General features: G+C 39.6%; 1 protein-coding gene across 3 annotated transcripts in view; it reads left to right on the forward strand.

The window, feature by feature from the left end:
• FYB1 (FYN binding protein 1) overlaps nt 1-15,687 on the forward strand; it is a 170,561-nt gene that overhangs the window by 550 nt on the left and 154,324 nt on the right. The window contains exon 1 of one of the 3 annotated variants that reach the window (XM_007961453.3): nt 2,965-3,084. The exons of 1 other annotated variant lie outside the window; for it this stretch is intronic. In XM_007961453.3, the coding sequence (XP_007959644.2) occupies nt 3,082-3,084 (3 nt within the window). In that variant the 5' untranslated portion in view covers nt 2,965-3,081. Of the gene's footprint in view, nt 1-2,964; nt 3,085-15,687 lie in introns of those variants that run through there. One more of the 3 variants, XM_037990782.2, reaches the window with a different exon arrangement.

Below are 15,687 nucleotides of genomic sequence, written 5' to 3' on the forward strand. Positions count from 1 at the left end.
AAAAAAAAAAAAAAAAAAAAAGGCCCAATAGATAAAACACTGACAATGCTTCTCAATAATGATCATTAATATTGCTCACATTTTATTAGTGCTCTCTCCTTTATCTACTTGCAAGTTGACTTTAAAAAATGAAGTTGGTTTTCCCTGGCCACCTCATGCTTCTAGACCTCAGTCTCCACCTAGCCACCGCCTTCAGCGAGTACTGAAGGGGCAGACTCATTCAGTGCACCACTGCCTGAACAAAAACTGTTTTCTAAAATGAAAATATATGAAAAGAGAGTGTATGCCCCAGCATTTAAAGAATTATAACTACTTTTGCATTCTCTAAGCTGCTTCTGCCTTCTACTAGCAGGACTAATTGCAATGCTCATACTGCGAAAATACAGGTTTACCATTTTTAGATGGTATCACTATGTGCTCTGTCATCTTTGTTGCATTTCCTGTTTCATCTTCCTGCTCAGGAACTTATATACTGAGGTTTGGCTTCACAGGAGATATACTCACATGTGTAATGTTTGGCATATATTTTTAAAATAACATGATTATGCCTTAAAAACTAAATATGAAAATATACTTGTGGACTACAAGTTATAGTTGGGAGCTTCAACTCTTAACTTTTTTTTCTTAGCCAAAAAAACTTTTCTTAAATATATGTGTTTGAAAGACCACTGAATTTATTTCAATAATAACTAAAAATTACCTTAATCTGCATTTGGAAATAAGCACAAATTGAAATGCAATTCAGATGGATGAATTGAAATTCAAAGTTCTCTTAACCAGAGAATTACCCAACAAATTACAGTTAACTGAATAATTGCTAGATTCCTGTTTATCATGTAATTTGCGTCCAATTTACTGGTATAGAGAGCAAATTGCAGAATGACAAAGATTAAGTAATTCTTTTTTTTTTTTTTTTTTTTTGAGACAGAGTCTCACTCTCTAGCCCAAGTCGGAGTGCAGTGGTACAATCTCAGCTCACTGCAAGCTCCGCCTCCCAGGTTCACACCATTCTCCTGCCTCAGCCTCCCGAGTAGCTGGAACTACAGGTGCCTGCCAACACGCCCGGCTAATTTTTTGTATTTTTTTTTTTTTAGTAGAGATGGGTTTCACCGTGTTAGCCAGGATGATCTCGACCTCCTGACCTCGTGATCCACCCGTCTCGGCCTCCCAAAGTGCTGGGATTACAGGCATGAGCCACCACGCTCGGCCTGATTAAGTAATTCTTATGTAGTACATGGCGAAAACATGTTGATTAACTTAATAGTAAACAGTGTCAGAGTGTCACGATTATTTCTACCCACAAGGCTGGCCTGGTGATCTGTTCACTATCTTGGTAGTATGAGTCACCTGCTCCTTCTTTTAGGTCAAAGGCTCTCAAACATGCACATACCTTGGAATCACGTGGTGAGCTGTGAAATACACTGATGCCTGAGTTTCAACCCCAGATTTTCATGTAATAACCTGGAGTGAAGCCTGGGAGCTGAGACTTAAAACATCCCAGGTGATTTTAATGTGTAGGCAGGCTGAGAACCACTGCTTTAGAGTGATTCTCTTTACCTTCTGTAAAGAGAGGGTAAAGGCTTTAGAGTGATTTCTCTTTACAAAGCTGTATCTGCACTTTTATGGTCTCTATTCTAACAGACAGTAGTAGATAAGAGGCTTTCTAGTGAAGATAAGGAATGTCTCTGTTTCAAAGCATTCTGGAAAATGTGTTATACTTAGAAGTATGCCTGGCTCCCATAACTTGCTCTTGCTTTCATCTTCCTCCTCTATTCATTCATTAAGCATTTATCATGTGTAAGATACTGTGCAATTTCAGATTCCTGGCCATCCACCAGATTCTGACCATGCCTCAAACCCCTCTTTAAAATATGTAAAGTTTTCAGGACAATATCAGTTTCTACTTCAGGAACTCAACCCTTGCCCTGGTTTTTTGCCTGTCCTATGCATCTATATTTCTAATTATATCTTATTTTGAAAACATTTATATTTTAAGGAATAAATAACAGGTAACATCTTTTTTGAAAAAGGATTTTGTATGGATATAGGATTAATTAGTGTTTGGTCAGCATCATGTATAGAAATTTGGTGACCTTACACTAAATAAGCACTCTAATACTTAAAACAAGATCTAGAAATTTTCAACCACCAAAAAAGGAATCATGCCTTTCTTTTGTCATGGAAAACAAAGATGACCTTCTACCCTTGAACTTAGTTTAGTAGGAGGCCATATATTCCAATTAAAGGGGCTAAATCTGTATATCAGAATGTGTTCAGAGAGGTACATGGATGACTGGAAAATCTAATTGGGATCAAACACTATGCCCTTAACATCTGATACTAACAAATATTACCCCAAAATTAATACATGAACCTAGATTGAGCTGTACTTTTTTTTTTAGGGAAATGAATGGCATTCTATGATAAGCTTATGAGTATTTCCATCATTTAAATACTGATCATGTGAATTTAAATGTAATTGGAGTTGTTCATTAAAATGTTCGTGATATTTTTGTTCTTTTTAATAATGATTATAGTTATGTTTTTACACAAGTGCTATATACTCAGGACAGAAAACTTGAAAAACTCCAAAAAGTACAAAAAAAGAATTATTTGTAGTAATATATCCACTCAAGTCAAACGCGATTCACATTTTGGTGTGAGTCCTTCATAGATAAGAGAGAGATGGAGAGACATACACACACACACACACACACACACACACACGTATCCAAAAATATAGAGGTTATATAAAACAGGTTAATAATGTATAGCAAAATTTAATATCTAGCTACTTCTAAAAAATTTTGTGTCAATTTTTCAGTCTTCAAAGCTACACCTAGACCTGTTCCTGTATTATTGAAAAATAGTAACAAGATAAACCTGACTAGCTATACAAATGCTCTGAGGGTTGAGATAACATGCAAATGTAGCCTCACATATCAATGTGTGAAAGCTGGACAGACCACACAGCTCAGAAAAGGAAGTACACTCTGCATAGCTAACTTGCACATTCACTATCCAAGCTGCACCATCTTCGGGGTCATTGTGTGCCAGGCACTTCAACTCTTTTCAATAAAAATGGTAAGTAATAGATTTATAACTCTCCCTGGTCTCCTGGCAAATGTGCTACTCTTCTCTGCTTAGAACAGACAGGGTTGAGGGTGCTTCACAGTCAGGTCCTCCGAGCCTTTGGGATTTTGCTTGGTCACTTGTTCCTTGTGCTGATGAAGCTACTGAGTCTTGTTCATGCCAGTTGAGAGACATGGCTTCAAGAGTTCCCTTTTTTTGATTCCAGCCTTCAGAATAGGGGAAGAGCACTGTCTTGCAGAAAGAAAACATGCATTCTTTGTCTTTGCCTCTTAGGATAGCTTGGTGCCAGCCCCAATAATTTAGTCGAGTTTCCTGTTATGAGCAGTTTGGATCCCAGGAAAGGACTCCAGTGGCGAATGTTGGGAAATATTGCTGATGGCGATTGCCATTTTGATAACACAGTAGATTTTACAAACGGACCTCTTTTGTTTGCGAAAGCTTTTTTTTTTTTTTTTTTTTTAAATTAAGAGACACAAACAAAGCCCGGTCTTAACCTAAAGGACAGATTGTGTTCCCAAAATTAATGAGAAGTCATTATTTGGAGCACACTTAAAATGGTGAATGGGTTCCCAGTGCCACTTTAACCCAAAACATAGCTGAACTACAGCAGTAATATTCTGCTTCATAATTTTCCATTATTTCTTTGGAGAAAAAAAAAAAAAAGGAGGGCTCCCAAAATATATGTGATGTTCATATGTTCCCAGAATATAGAAGACAGTCAATTTTCTATCTTTGTCTACTATTCCCCAGCCCCCAGAAGACTGGAAATTTGTTATCCCTTCTCTTGTTACGGAGGGGATACCCTCCTTTTGTCAGCCCCCAGTGAGAAGACAGGAGTTGAGAGGATGACTCCTGTGCTTGCTCAATTGGAGATTGTGCATTGCAGACATTGGAACAGGGAGAATAAAGGGATCATTCAATGATGTGTGTTGATGTTGCTGTGTATTGTCTGGAAGCACCTTGAGTTAGGATAGGGAAAGAGTAGAGGTGAGAGAGCGTAATCTTGCCATGGGGGAGAGAGGAAGAAGGAAGAGCCATAGGGTGCAAGTCGCTGAGTCTTGAGAAGGGGAGTAAACGGTGGAGGAAATGTTAGCGCATGACCCTGCCTGCGGCAACACCTGTAGAAGACAGTCTCTGGCTCAGGTGGGAGTGAGACTTATAAATCCCTCTGGGTTTCCAAATTGGGTCTTTAATTCCGGGATTCCTAGAAAGCAGCTTGACCTTGGCCGGGCGCAGTGGCTTACGCCTGTAATCCCAGAACTTTGGGAGGCCGAGGCGGGCGGATCACGAAGTCAGGAGATTGAGACCAACCTAGCTAACACGGTGAAACCCCACCTCTACTAAAAATCCAAAAAATTAGCCGGGCGTGGTGGTGGATGCCTGTAGTCCCAGGCACTCGGGAGGCTGAGGCAGGAGAATGGCGTTAACCCGAGAGGTAGAGCTTGCAGTGAGCCGAAATTGCGCCACTGCGCTCTAGCCTGGGCCACAGAACGAGACTCTGTCTCAAAAAATAAATAAATAAATAAATAAATAAATAAATAAATAAATTAAATTAAATTAAATAAAAAGGAAAAGAAAAGAAAACAGCTTGACCTCAAACGAGAGCACTGTGATTTATAAAGTGCTATTTGGATTTTCTTCGGCGAAACAAGATAACAGCAGGAAAAAGGGAAGTTTAACTGGATAGCATGTATTTGGTATGATATATTAGTAATTTTTTTAAAGATTATTATTTTCTTATAATAAAAGTAACATGACTGGGTGTGGTGGCTCACACCTGTAATCCCAGCACTTTGGGAGGCCGAGGCAGACAGATCACCTGAGGTCAGGAGTTTGAGACCTGCTTGACCAAGATGATGAAACCCCGTCTCTATTAAAAATACAAAATTAGCTGGGCATGGTGGGGCATGTCTGTAATCCCAGCTACTTGGGAGGCTAAGCAGGAGAATCGCTTGAACCTGGGAGATGGAGGTTGCAGTGGGCCCAGATCGTGCTATTGCACTCCAGCCTGGGCAACAAGAGCAAAATTCCATCTCAAAAAGAAAAAAAAAGTAACACATATCTCAAAAAAGCATCTTAGAAATATAGATAAACTTCTTAGAAGTATAGATAATGGTCAGGCACTGTGGCTTATGCCTGTAATCCCAATTCTTTGGGAGGTCAAAGTGGGAGCATTAGTTGAGGAGTTCAAGACCAGCCTGGGCAACAAAGCAAGATGTCATCTCTATAAAAAATTAAGTAAATAAATAAATAAATATACCAGCCAGGCCTAGTGGTGCATGCCTGTGGTCCCACCTACTAGGGAGGCTGAGGCAGGAGGATTATTTGAGTTCAGGAGTTCAAGGTGGCAGTGATGAATGATCATGTCACCACACTCCAACCCAGGCAACCCTGTATAGACAGAAAGAAGGAAGGAAAGAAAGAAAGAAAGAGAGAGAGAGAGAGAGAGAAAGAGAGACAAAGAGAGAGGAAGGAAGGAAGGAAGGAAGGAAGGAAGGAAGGAAGGAAGGAAGGAAGGAAGGAAGGAAGGAAGGAAGGAAACAATAAGCATGTTCTATAATTTTATCACCTAAGGGACAATCACCAGGTTAGTACAGATCCTTCAAGAATGTCATCATTTTAAATATACATTTTATAAATGTAATTTTATAAGTGTTATCATATTTTATGAACCATTTCCTCACATCTTATTTAAAATATCTTTAATAATATGGGAGTTACAATGTAATTTTTAATGATAAATCATTTTTAATAACTGTGTAGTAGTCCACAATTTGTTTTAATCAGTTCCATAGAGTTGGACATTTCAGTTGTCTCTTTTTCTTTCCTTACAGTAATATAGACAAGACTGTCACAAGCATTTTTTATATATTTTGTCTGATTATTTTGCATTGACAGAACATTAGCATAGTAACCAGGTGAAAACCTACATATATTTAAAGCTTCTAATACAAGTTACCTTGTTGTTAAGCAGCATACTTTAAGTTTCTTACTATATAATGGCATAGTAAGTGAATTTCCCAGTGCAATTATGGCATATACATGCCTATCTTTGTATAGTCATACCTATTTTTGTAGCGTGTAACGGTTATACTTCAAAATTAAGTTATTTCCCCTTAATTCCTTTCTCCCTAACATTGCTGCTGACATTCTGCAACAAGTGGCAGAAAGCCATGTAGCATATTAAAGAAAGGAAAAACTCCATTTTTTCTCCTTGAAAGAGATCAGATACTCAACAGGCCATATCCCCGGCTTCTTGTTGATTGGTTGTGCTTACTAGTTGTTTTCCATAAGTCACTTAAGCTTTGGGATTGTTTCCTCATCCAATGATGGTGATGATGGTGATGATGATGATGGTGATGATGATGATGATAGCTATCCCACAGGATTGTTGTGGAGAGTAAGACTGCAAATATAAAGCACCTGTGACAGTACAGGCACATGCCAGACACTGGATAGATGTTGGATTCCTGTATTTCAGCCCCAAATAAATAGTTTCCAAAGTAGGCATAGAAACTCCTAGTGAATGCAGGAGGAGAGTGATCCTGGCAGTTAGCATTGCTAAGCCCTGACATACACTATCTCATTAAATTCCTCTAACAATTCCTGCAAATAGTTATTCCTATTCCCCCTATTTTCTAGTTGAGTAAACTGAGTCTTATAGAGTGTAAGTAATTTTCTCACAACCACACAGCTACTGAATATTGTTGGGCCTGGAATTTCCGCACAATTCTATCTGTTCTCAGAGCCTGAGCTCCTCTACATTTTGTTACATCTCAGAAAAAGTAGATACCTAGGAAGACAAGCTGGTAGTCAAAGAAAAGCCCAGGACTAGCCTTTAGGGGTGTGTGGGGCTCATCCTCAAGCTGGTGACCATGTCTGGTACGCTTGAGGATCAGCTGTCATGGTTGCTTCTGCTATGGTCACTGTGAGTTTTCCTACTTCCAGAATGCTCACTTTATTGAAATATTGTAGAGGCCACTGGGATGAGAAACTGAAGGAATGCCTGGTTTTGTGGTTCTTCATCCCAGGATCCAGAAAGTGGGGGTTAATGACTACATAACTCCCTTCCCCACCCCAAGCTCATCTGCTGTGTCACCACTGTGACCAATCCCCACCTCCCCGACTTCCTGAACTGTCCAGGAAGGGATCAAGCCAAAAGGGGACAAGTGGTTATGAGGAAATTCACCTTTTATTGCCCTTTCCCTGTAACTTATTGGTAAGGAACTTTGGAAATGTGTGGGAATGAAGCACAAAGGCACTTGGTGTTTTATGAAGATAGACACATTAGATATTAAGATTGATGGGCATTGGACACACGACACTGGGCTCATCTTCCAACCTAGCAAGGGATGCTGGGTTCCTGCTCAACCTTCCCATTTCTCCCTGTGGCGTCTTGACCCTATCTCTTCAGCCCTCTTTCAAGAGGCTCAGTAAAGGTACAGAGTTGGCTTAGTTGTTCCCCTACGTCCTTATTCATAGTGTGATTCTAGATTTTAGAAATGGGAGAAGAGACAATAGACTTCTACTTTATCTGCCCCTGTGGAAATTGACTTAATCTATAGCCTTAGACCAGCTTCCTTTACAGGTCTAAAATGAAAATGATAGAATGACACTTGTTTACTTGGCAAGTATTTTTAGGTACATTTTAAATTGTAGAATTTTCTGGAAGAAATGGAGAAATAGATGTTCTATTCGTGTACAATTTTTTTTTTTTGTATTTTATGCATAAAACTTAGGTCAGAAAAAAATAAAGTAAAAATTGTGTTCCAGGTTTTTGGTCTGTTTTGCTCCTTTCATCCAGTTTTCAAGCTACACGAGGAGCTCCTGAAAGGAGTACGGTCAAATCGCACTGTCACTCATTCATTCAACAAAGGTTATTTGAGCTCCTATTTCAAGTCCTCACTCTGCTAGTCATGGGAATGCAGGGTGAACAACACATGGTGTCCAGGTTTCCCACGGCTTACACTTAGGGTAGTGGTTCTCAAACTTTAGCAATAATGAGAATTACCTGGAGGGTAAGGGATGGGGCCTGGAAATGTGCATTTCTTTTATTTATTTATTTTTGAGACAGTTTTGCTCTCGTTGCCCAGGCTGGAGTGCAACGGCGCAATCTTGGGTCACTGCAGCCTCTGCCTCCCGGGTTCAAGCGATACTCTTGCCTCAGCCTCCCGAGTAGCTGGGATTACAGGTGCCCACCACCACACCCAGCTAATTTTTTTGTATTTTTAGTAGAGACAGGGTTTCACCATGTTAGCCAGGCTGGTCTTAAACTCCTGACCTCAGGTGATCCGCCCACCTCGGCCTCCCAACGTGCTGGAATTACAGGTGTGAGCCACCGAACTCGGTGGAAATATGCAGTTCTAATAAGTTCTCAGATAAGGCTGACGCTGCTGGTCCAGGGCCCACGCTTAGAGAACCACTTTTCCCTGGAAGTGACAGATCAAAAACATCAAAGTGAACAAATAAATAAAATATCTTTCACTGAACTCTGAGGGAGGCAAATGAGGAGTTGAGATAGAAAATGGAGGGGAAAAATCCTCTTGAGAGAGGTGTCTGGTCTCTGATGAGGGGATGTTCAGGCTGAAGAAGTAGTTCTCTACTCTGGCTGCACATGGGAATCACTGCAGCAGCTTAGAAAACGTCCCTGTTCTCAGGTCTCGAAACTAGTGAAACTGAAATTTGAGGTGGGGCTCAGTGAGGGTTGAGCATTGCTAAACCAAAAAGTAAGAATGAGTTGGGCATGGGGCATATGGGGGTAGAGAGCATTTCAAGCTGAGGAAGTGGCAGGTGCAAAAGAGATGAGGCAGGAGATAGCTTGGAGCTGTAAAAAGACAGGATGGCTGGAGAACAGGCAAGAGAAGAAGTGAGTGACATGAGATGGTTTTATGGAACAGGTAGTAGCCACATGAATGCTGGATCTTAAGGCTGCCTTAGTCCATTTGGGTTGCCATAGCAAAACACCTTTGACTGGGTAGCTTGCAAACAACAGAAATTTATTTTTTACAGTTTTGCGGGCTACAAAGTCCAAGATCAGAATGCCAGTTTGGTCATAGTCTGGTAAGGGTCCTCCGGCAGACTGCAGACTGCCAACTTCTTGTTGTGTCCTCACATACCAGAAGGGACAAACAAGCTCTTTTGGCTTCTCTATAAGGATTATTATTATCCCATATGCATTAAGTGTGGGTGGCTGCTCTATGCAAAAGAATGTTCATCTACCACTGCTTGAAGTTGAAAATAATGGCAACAAATAAAATGTTGGATTGAATTGCGTGTGTCCAAAGGGATATGTCTTGAGAACATCCAAATGTAGAGTGAAAGAAGGCTCAGAGTAAGGACTCTGTCCTTATGTCCTAAGCACCTCCCAAAAGGTCTCACCTTCTAATACCATCACCTTGGAGGATAGGATTTTGACACATGAATTTTGGAAGGACACAAACATTCAGACCTGGAATTTGATCATACTGTTCACCATGGCAGCCATTGGAGACACCTGAGTTGAGGAGTGGGTGCCATTACCTGCTTCATATTTTGAGGGTAGGGCTACTTCTGAAGGGACATGCATCCTCTCCAGATAGCCTTGATCCTGGCTTGGGTCTTAAATATTGGCTTTGTTCCTGTTCTCCCTCAAAAGTGTGACTCAAATTTGACTACATCCAAGTTAGAGAGTAAGTACAGAGTTTCTGAGGGGAACAGGTCCTAAGATGTGAAAATAAATAACCTACTCGGCCGCGATGGACCCAACTGAGAACTGGTGTTCCAGGGAAATCTGAGAATATGGAAACTGAGTTAGAAGGTTCTCTGTGAGGGCTGGAGTTCCAATCCACTTCCTTCAGTTAGAGAGGTGATTGTTTTTTCTCTTAGGTAAGCCGTGGAGGCCAATCATAGTCCTGAGTGATAGACTAATATCACTCCACACCCTCCCCTGTCGCCATCCCTGGCCTATTCATATCCTCCCCTTGTTCAAAAGAGGACACCTACCTTCTGCAACAAGATCTATCCCATTGTGTTAAAAAAAAAAATCCTGTACTATGACAAGTTAGTTTTAAGCCAAGGATAAGAGGCTTGAATTTTAGCTGGTATCTTGCACTCATATAACACATCAGTGCATCTAGGAGGAGATGTGAGCCACTTCTTAGAGCATGTGTTAGGATACACTAAACTCATGGCACCCTTGCTCTTGAAGTGAGTAGGCATGGGGCTCCAGTTCTTGCTTTGGCAACTTCAATATCATTTCCCCAATTCTAGGACTCCATTCCATCTGCCCTTTCTTTTCTCTCATGTCCTTCTCTTTTTAAAATATTATGAAACATATAATACAACAAATGTTCACATACTCACCACCTACAATTAATGTATATTACCATTCTGGCATCTATTTTAAAACTAAAGAAGAGAAAATCAAAGTCCCTTTCTGCCCTTTTCCAGTTCTATGTCTCTCCTTCCCACGGCAGAGAAACAACTATTTTAAAAGTGCCTTTCAGAATAACCATCCCAGCCATGGTTTTATGCTTATATTTTATCTGTGTGTATCCATAAAACATATAATATCCCCAAACATATAGTTTTGTTTTGCCCAGATTATTTTCATGATTTCTGCTATTTGCCTTCTTTCACTCTACATTGGGTTTTTTTCAAGAATATCCCTTTGGACACATTCAATCTATTGAATTGCTTTGTAATTCTATTGTAATTTATTCATCTATTCTCCAACATTTGATTCGTTGCCATTATTTTCAATTTCAAACAGTGGTAGATGAACATCCCTTGGCATAGAGCGTATGAGAACCTTCAAGTTTATCTAACATTAGCAACTTGCTCTTTAAGGTCATTATAATGATTTACCTCCCACCAGCCTTGTAGAAAAGTTGCCATTTCTCTAAATCATTCCTAAAACTTGACATTGTCATATTTATTGATAGAGTTTTGACCATTTGTTACATGTAAAACTGTACTTCATTATTGTTTAATTTTAATTTTTCTGATTATAACTGAGATGAAACATGTTTTCACAAGTTTAATGGCCATTCCAGTAAACTCTTCTGTAAATTATCTCTCATGTGTTTCATTCATTTTTTATGGATAATTTTTTTCATGTTGATTTACATGAATTTCTTATATATTCTAGACATTAATCCTGTCAATTACAAGCATTGCAAATTTTGTTCTCCCAGTCCATGGCTTCTTTTTAACTTTACTTTTGGTGCCTCTTTTTTATACAGAAGTTTTAAATCTTAATGTTGTCAAATTTTAAAATAAGTCTTTATCATTTCTGCTTTTGATGTCCTTTTAAGGAAATTAATCCCTACCCCTTAAATATTAAAGTCATTTTTCTAATTTTTCCTTGAAGTGTTCATGTTTTTAAGACTCTATTTTCATGTTTAGGTCTTTAATCATAAGGATATCATTTATATTTGTGATGCAAGGCAGGCATCTAATATCAGCTGATACGGATAACCAGTGGTTGCAGTATTATTTATGTTAGCTTGTTCTTTTCCCCCATCACTTTCTAATGCCTCCTCTGCTACATGTCCATTTCTCATTTTTGTCGGACTCTGCTTCTGGGCTTCCAACTCTGTTACATGATCAATATAGTTCATAAAATTCCATGTTTATCATTGTTTCTTCTTCTTCTTCTTCTTTTTTTTTTTTTTTTTTTTTTTGTTGTTGTTGTTGTTGTTGAGACAGAGTCTTTCCCTGTTGCCCAGACTGGAGTGCAGTAGCACGATCTCTGCTCACTGCAACCTCTACCTCCTGGGTTCAAGTGGCTCTCCTACCTCAGCCTCCAGAGTAGCTGGGATTACAGGCACACGCCACCACACTTGGCTAATTTTTGTATTTTTAGTAGAAATGGGGTTTCCCCACGTTGGCCAGGCTGGTCTCGAACTCCTGACCTCAAGTGATCCACCTGCCTGGGCCTCCCAAAGTGCTGGGAGTACAGGCATGAGCCATTGCGCCCAGCCTCATCGTTTCTTAATTATGCTCTTTTGCTCTGGATTCATATATCTTCTTGCACAGGTACATGTAACTCTTGCCTGCTATCTAACAATTTCTTTCTTGTGTGTGTGTATGTGTGTGTGTGTGTGTTAATCTACTCACATTCTTTTTTTTTTAAATTTTACTTTAAGTTCCTAGATACATGTGCAGAACGTGCAGGTTTGTCACATAGGTACATGTGTGCCATGTTGCACCTATTGACCCATCCTCTAAGTTCCCTCCCCTCGCCCCCATCCCCCAACAGGCCATGGTGTGTGATGTTCCCCTCCCTGTGTCCATGTGTTCTCATTGTTCAACTCCCACTCATGTGTGAGAAATGCGGTATTTGGTTTTCTGTTCCCACAATTGCTGTCTAACGATCTCTAAGATTATTCAATACTGCTACTATTATTACCCAAACACAACGAGGATCTTAATACAGGCTAATTGCCTATTGAATACAATCCTTCAACCCTATTTCTGGTTCTTAAAACTTCTGCTTGGAGGAAATGAACATTACTGTCACTTACATTTAATTGGCCAAAGTCAGTCATATGGACATATCTCAGTTAAACAGGGCAGAATTTATAAGGATGTATAATCCTCATGCATTCGGGGTCATGTCAAAGAACTTCATCAATTTGGAAGAACAGAGATATTATATACTACCATGTATACAGTATAGGTCTTCAAATGACTGAGAATTTCATTTTGACATCACTCTTAAATGATAGTTGAGCTGACTATAAATATTCTAAATATATAGTTACTTTTCCTCACCACTTTACAGACTTAACTTGATTGGCTTCTTACTTCTTTTGTTGCCAGTGGAAGTGTGCTTTCAAATCCAATTGTCATTCCTTGGATTTGACATTGTCACCCCCTTTAAAATATTTATTTATGTTCTGAGCTTTTACTATGCTTCATAGAGATTTGAATTTATTTTTACTTATCCTGCTTGGTACTCATAGAATCAGTTTAAAACAGGAGGCTAAAAATATTTTCTCTAAAGAGCCCAGTAGTAAATGTTTTAGGCTTTGCAGGCCCTGTGGTATCTGTCACAGATATTGAACTCTACTATCGTAACATGAAAGCAGCCATAGACAATGTACACATAAATGGGTGTGGCTGTGCTCCAATAAAACTTTGTTTATAAAAATGGATGTCAGGCTGGATTTACCCAACAAGCTATAGTTGTCAACCTCTGATCTAAAGCCTAATGACTTTCTTCAATTCTTTAAAATTCTCGCCATTATATTTTCAAAAACAGTTACTCTCTATCATTTCCTCCTTCCTATGCTTTTTGTCTAAAGTTCCTATTAAAGTTAGTCTGTGATCACCTATCCTCCATGATTTTAATTGCTCTTCCAAACTTTTTATCTCTATGTCTCTCTTTGATGAATCTTAAATCTGTTTATCAGCTTCATCTTTCCATTCATTACTTTTTTTTTCCTATGTGTTGAGGGTCACCAACTGTCCCAGTGTGTCCAGCACTTTCTCAGTTTTAGCGTTAATATCGCATGTCCTAGAAACCTTTGAGTTCCAGACGGACCAGGAAAGTTGCTCACCCTATCTACAGTGTCCAATGCAGATTTTATCCTATTTCTTGAGTTGTTGTTTTAATGATAAAGTTTGTATTTCCAATTTTTGGAATTGTTTCTCTTATCTCCCACATTCCTGCCTAATACGTGCCTGTTTTTATTTTAAATATTCTTATATTCTGTTTTGGATAGTATTCTATTATTTCTTCATGGATCCTAAATTCTTAGAGTCCTTTTCAGATTGTTCTATTGTTTTAATTTAATTGATATAACCCTATATTTCATGGTTGATTTTGTTGAATTCTCTTTCTCATTAATAGTTTTCTTCCTGTGTTATGGAATTTCATGTTGTAGACAAATTTCAAGGAGGTGTTGTTGATTGGTTGGTTTTCTTTCTACCTGCCTTCACTCCACATTCTCTCATGCTGTACTTATCTGTACTGCTTCTTCCTGAGGCCTCCAGCCCAGAGCCAGATCTATATGAACATCTGGATGATTCAGGCACACAGTAATTCTGAACATTTCGCATACCCGTCACTAAGTCAACTGGTCTCCTGGCCTAGCTCCTGGTGCTGTGCTGTACTTAGTCCAGGGTTCCTTGTTCTGGACAAGAAAACTGGGTTTCCTGCACTTTTGTGCACTGGAGAATTATTAGCAGCATCTCTGGTCTCTACCAGCTAGGTATAGTTGGACTTCAGCACTTTTGTTCATTGTTAGATGTTTAGTAGCATCTCTGGTCTCTACCATCTAGATAGCAGTAGCATCTCCGCACCCTTCCATGTGACAATTCAAAGCATTTTCAGATGTGATACAATGGCCCATAGTGGTGTGAGGGGTCAAAATCCTCAACCCCCTAGTTGAGAATCACTGGTTTATACCAACAAAATCTCAGCAACATACCACTTAGTCCCCTTTCATGTTGCTGAGGAGGGAAAAGCATGTCTCTTACTGCCCTTGGTTTCACAGAGTGACCCTATGCTATAAAAGCTAGATTAACAAACCCTTCCATACCCTGAACCAACAGCCACCTCTTCAGGCTTCCAGTCTTACTCATTGCCTTGTGTTTCTGTTCTCTTTCTAAATTAGAAAGCTTTATCTTCTTAAGTGTTGCTGTCTTTAAAATTTTTTTCATTTTATATTTAATCTATCACTGACATGTGCTAAGTCAGTGAGAGAGCCACAAACTTTCATTTACTGACCAGAAGTTGATCCCTCTCCTCTATCTGTTTTCCTGCATTTTCCTTTAGCTTCATATCTTCTGTTTTTGTTTCATTTTGTTTTGTTTTTGACACAGGGTCTTGCTCTGTCACCCAGGCTGGAATGCAGTGGCACGATCTCAGCTCACTGCAACCTCTACCTCCTGGGTTCAAATGATTCTCCTTTCTCAGCCTCCCAAGTAGCTGGGATCACAGACGTGCACCACCACGCCCACATAATTTTTGTATTTTTAGTGGAAATGGAGTTTCACTATGTTGGCCAGGCTGGTCTCAAACTCCTGACCTCAGGTGATCTGCCTACCTCGGCCTCCCAAAGTGCTGAGATTACAGGTGTGAGCCACCACATCCAGCTAGCTTCATATCTTTCATTTCTCTTTTCCCCCTTCATCTCTGACTAATGGTATTGAGTAAATCAACAAAGGAGAGGAAATGTTTCAGCATCAGGGTTGATGAGACACCGGGAGAATTAATCCAGTTACTTCTAGGTCTCCATTACCACACTTCACCCCTACTCCAACCTATTAAGATGGTGGTTCTCAAAGTGTGCTCCCAAGCCAGCACATCAATATCACCTGGGAACTTAATAGAAATTCTTGGGCTGCACCCAATACCTGCTAAATAAGAAAGGAGGTGGGTTTGTCAAAGATCAGATGGCTGTAGATGTGTGGTATTATTTCTGAGGACTCTATTCTGTTCCATTGGTCTATATCTCTGTTTTGGTACCAGTACCATGCTGTTTTGGTTATTGTAGCCTTGTAGTGTAGTTTGAAGTCAGGTAGCGTGATGCCTCTAACTTTGTTCTTTTGACTTAGGATTTCCTTGGCAATGCGGGGTCTTTTTTGGTTCCATATGAACTTTAA

The sequence above is a fragment of the Chlorocebus sabaeus genome, chromosome 4 (assembly GCF_047675955.1).
Source record: "Chlorocebus sabaeus isolate Y175 chromosome 4, mChlSab1.0.hap1, whole genome shotgun sequence".
In the NCBI taxonomy this organism is placed as follows: domain Eukaryota; kingdom Metazoa; phylum Chordata; class Mammalia; order Primates; family Cercopithecidae; genus Chlorocebus; species Chlorocebus sabaeus.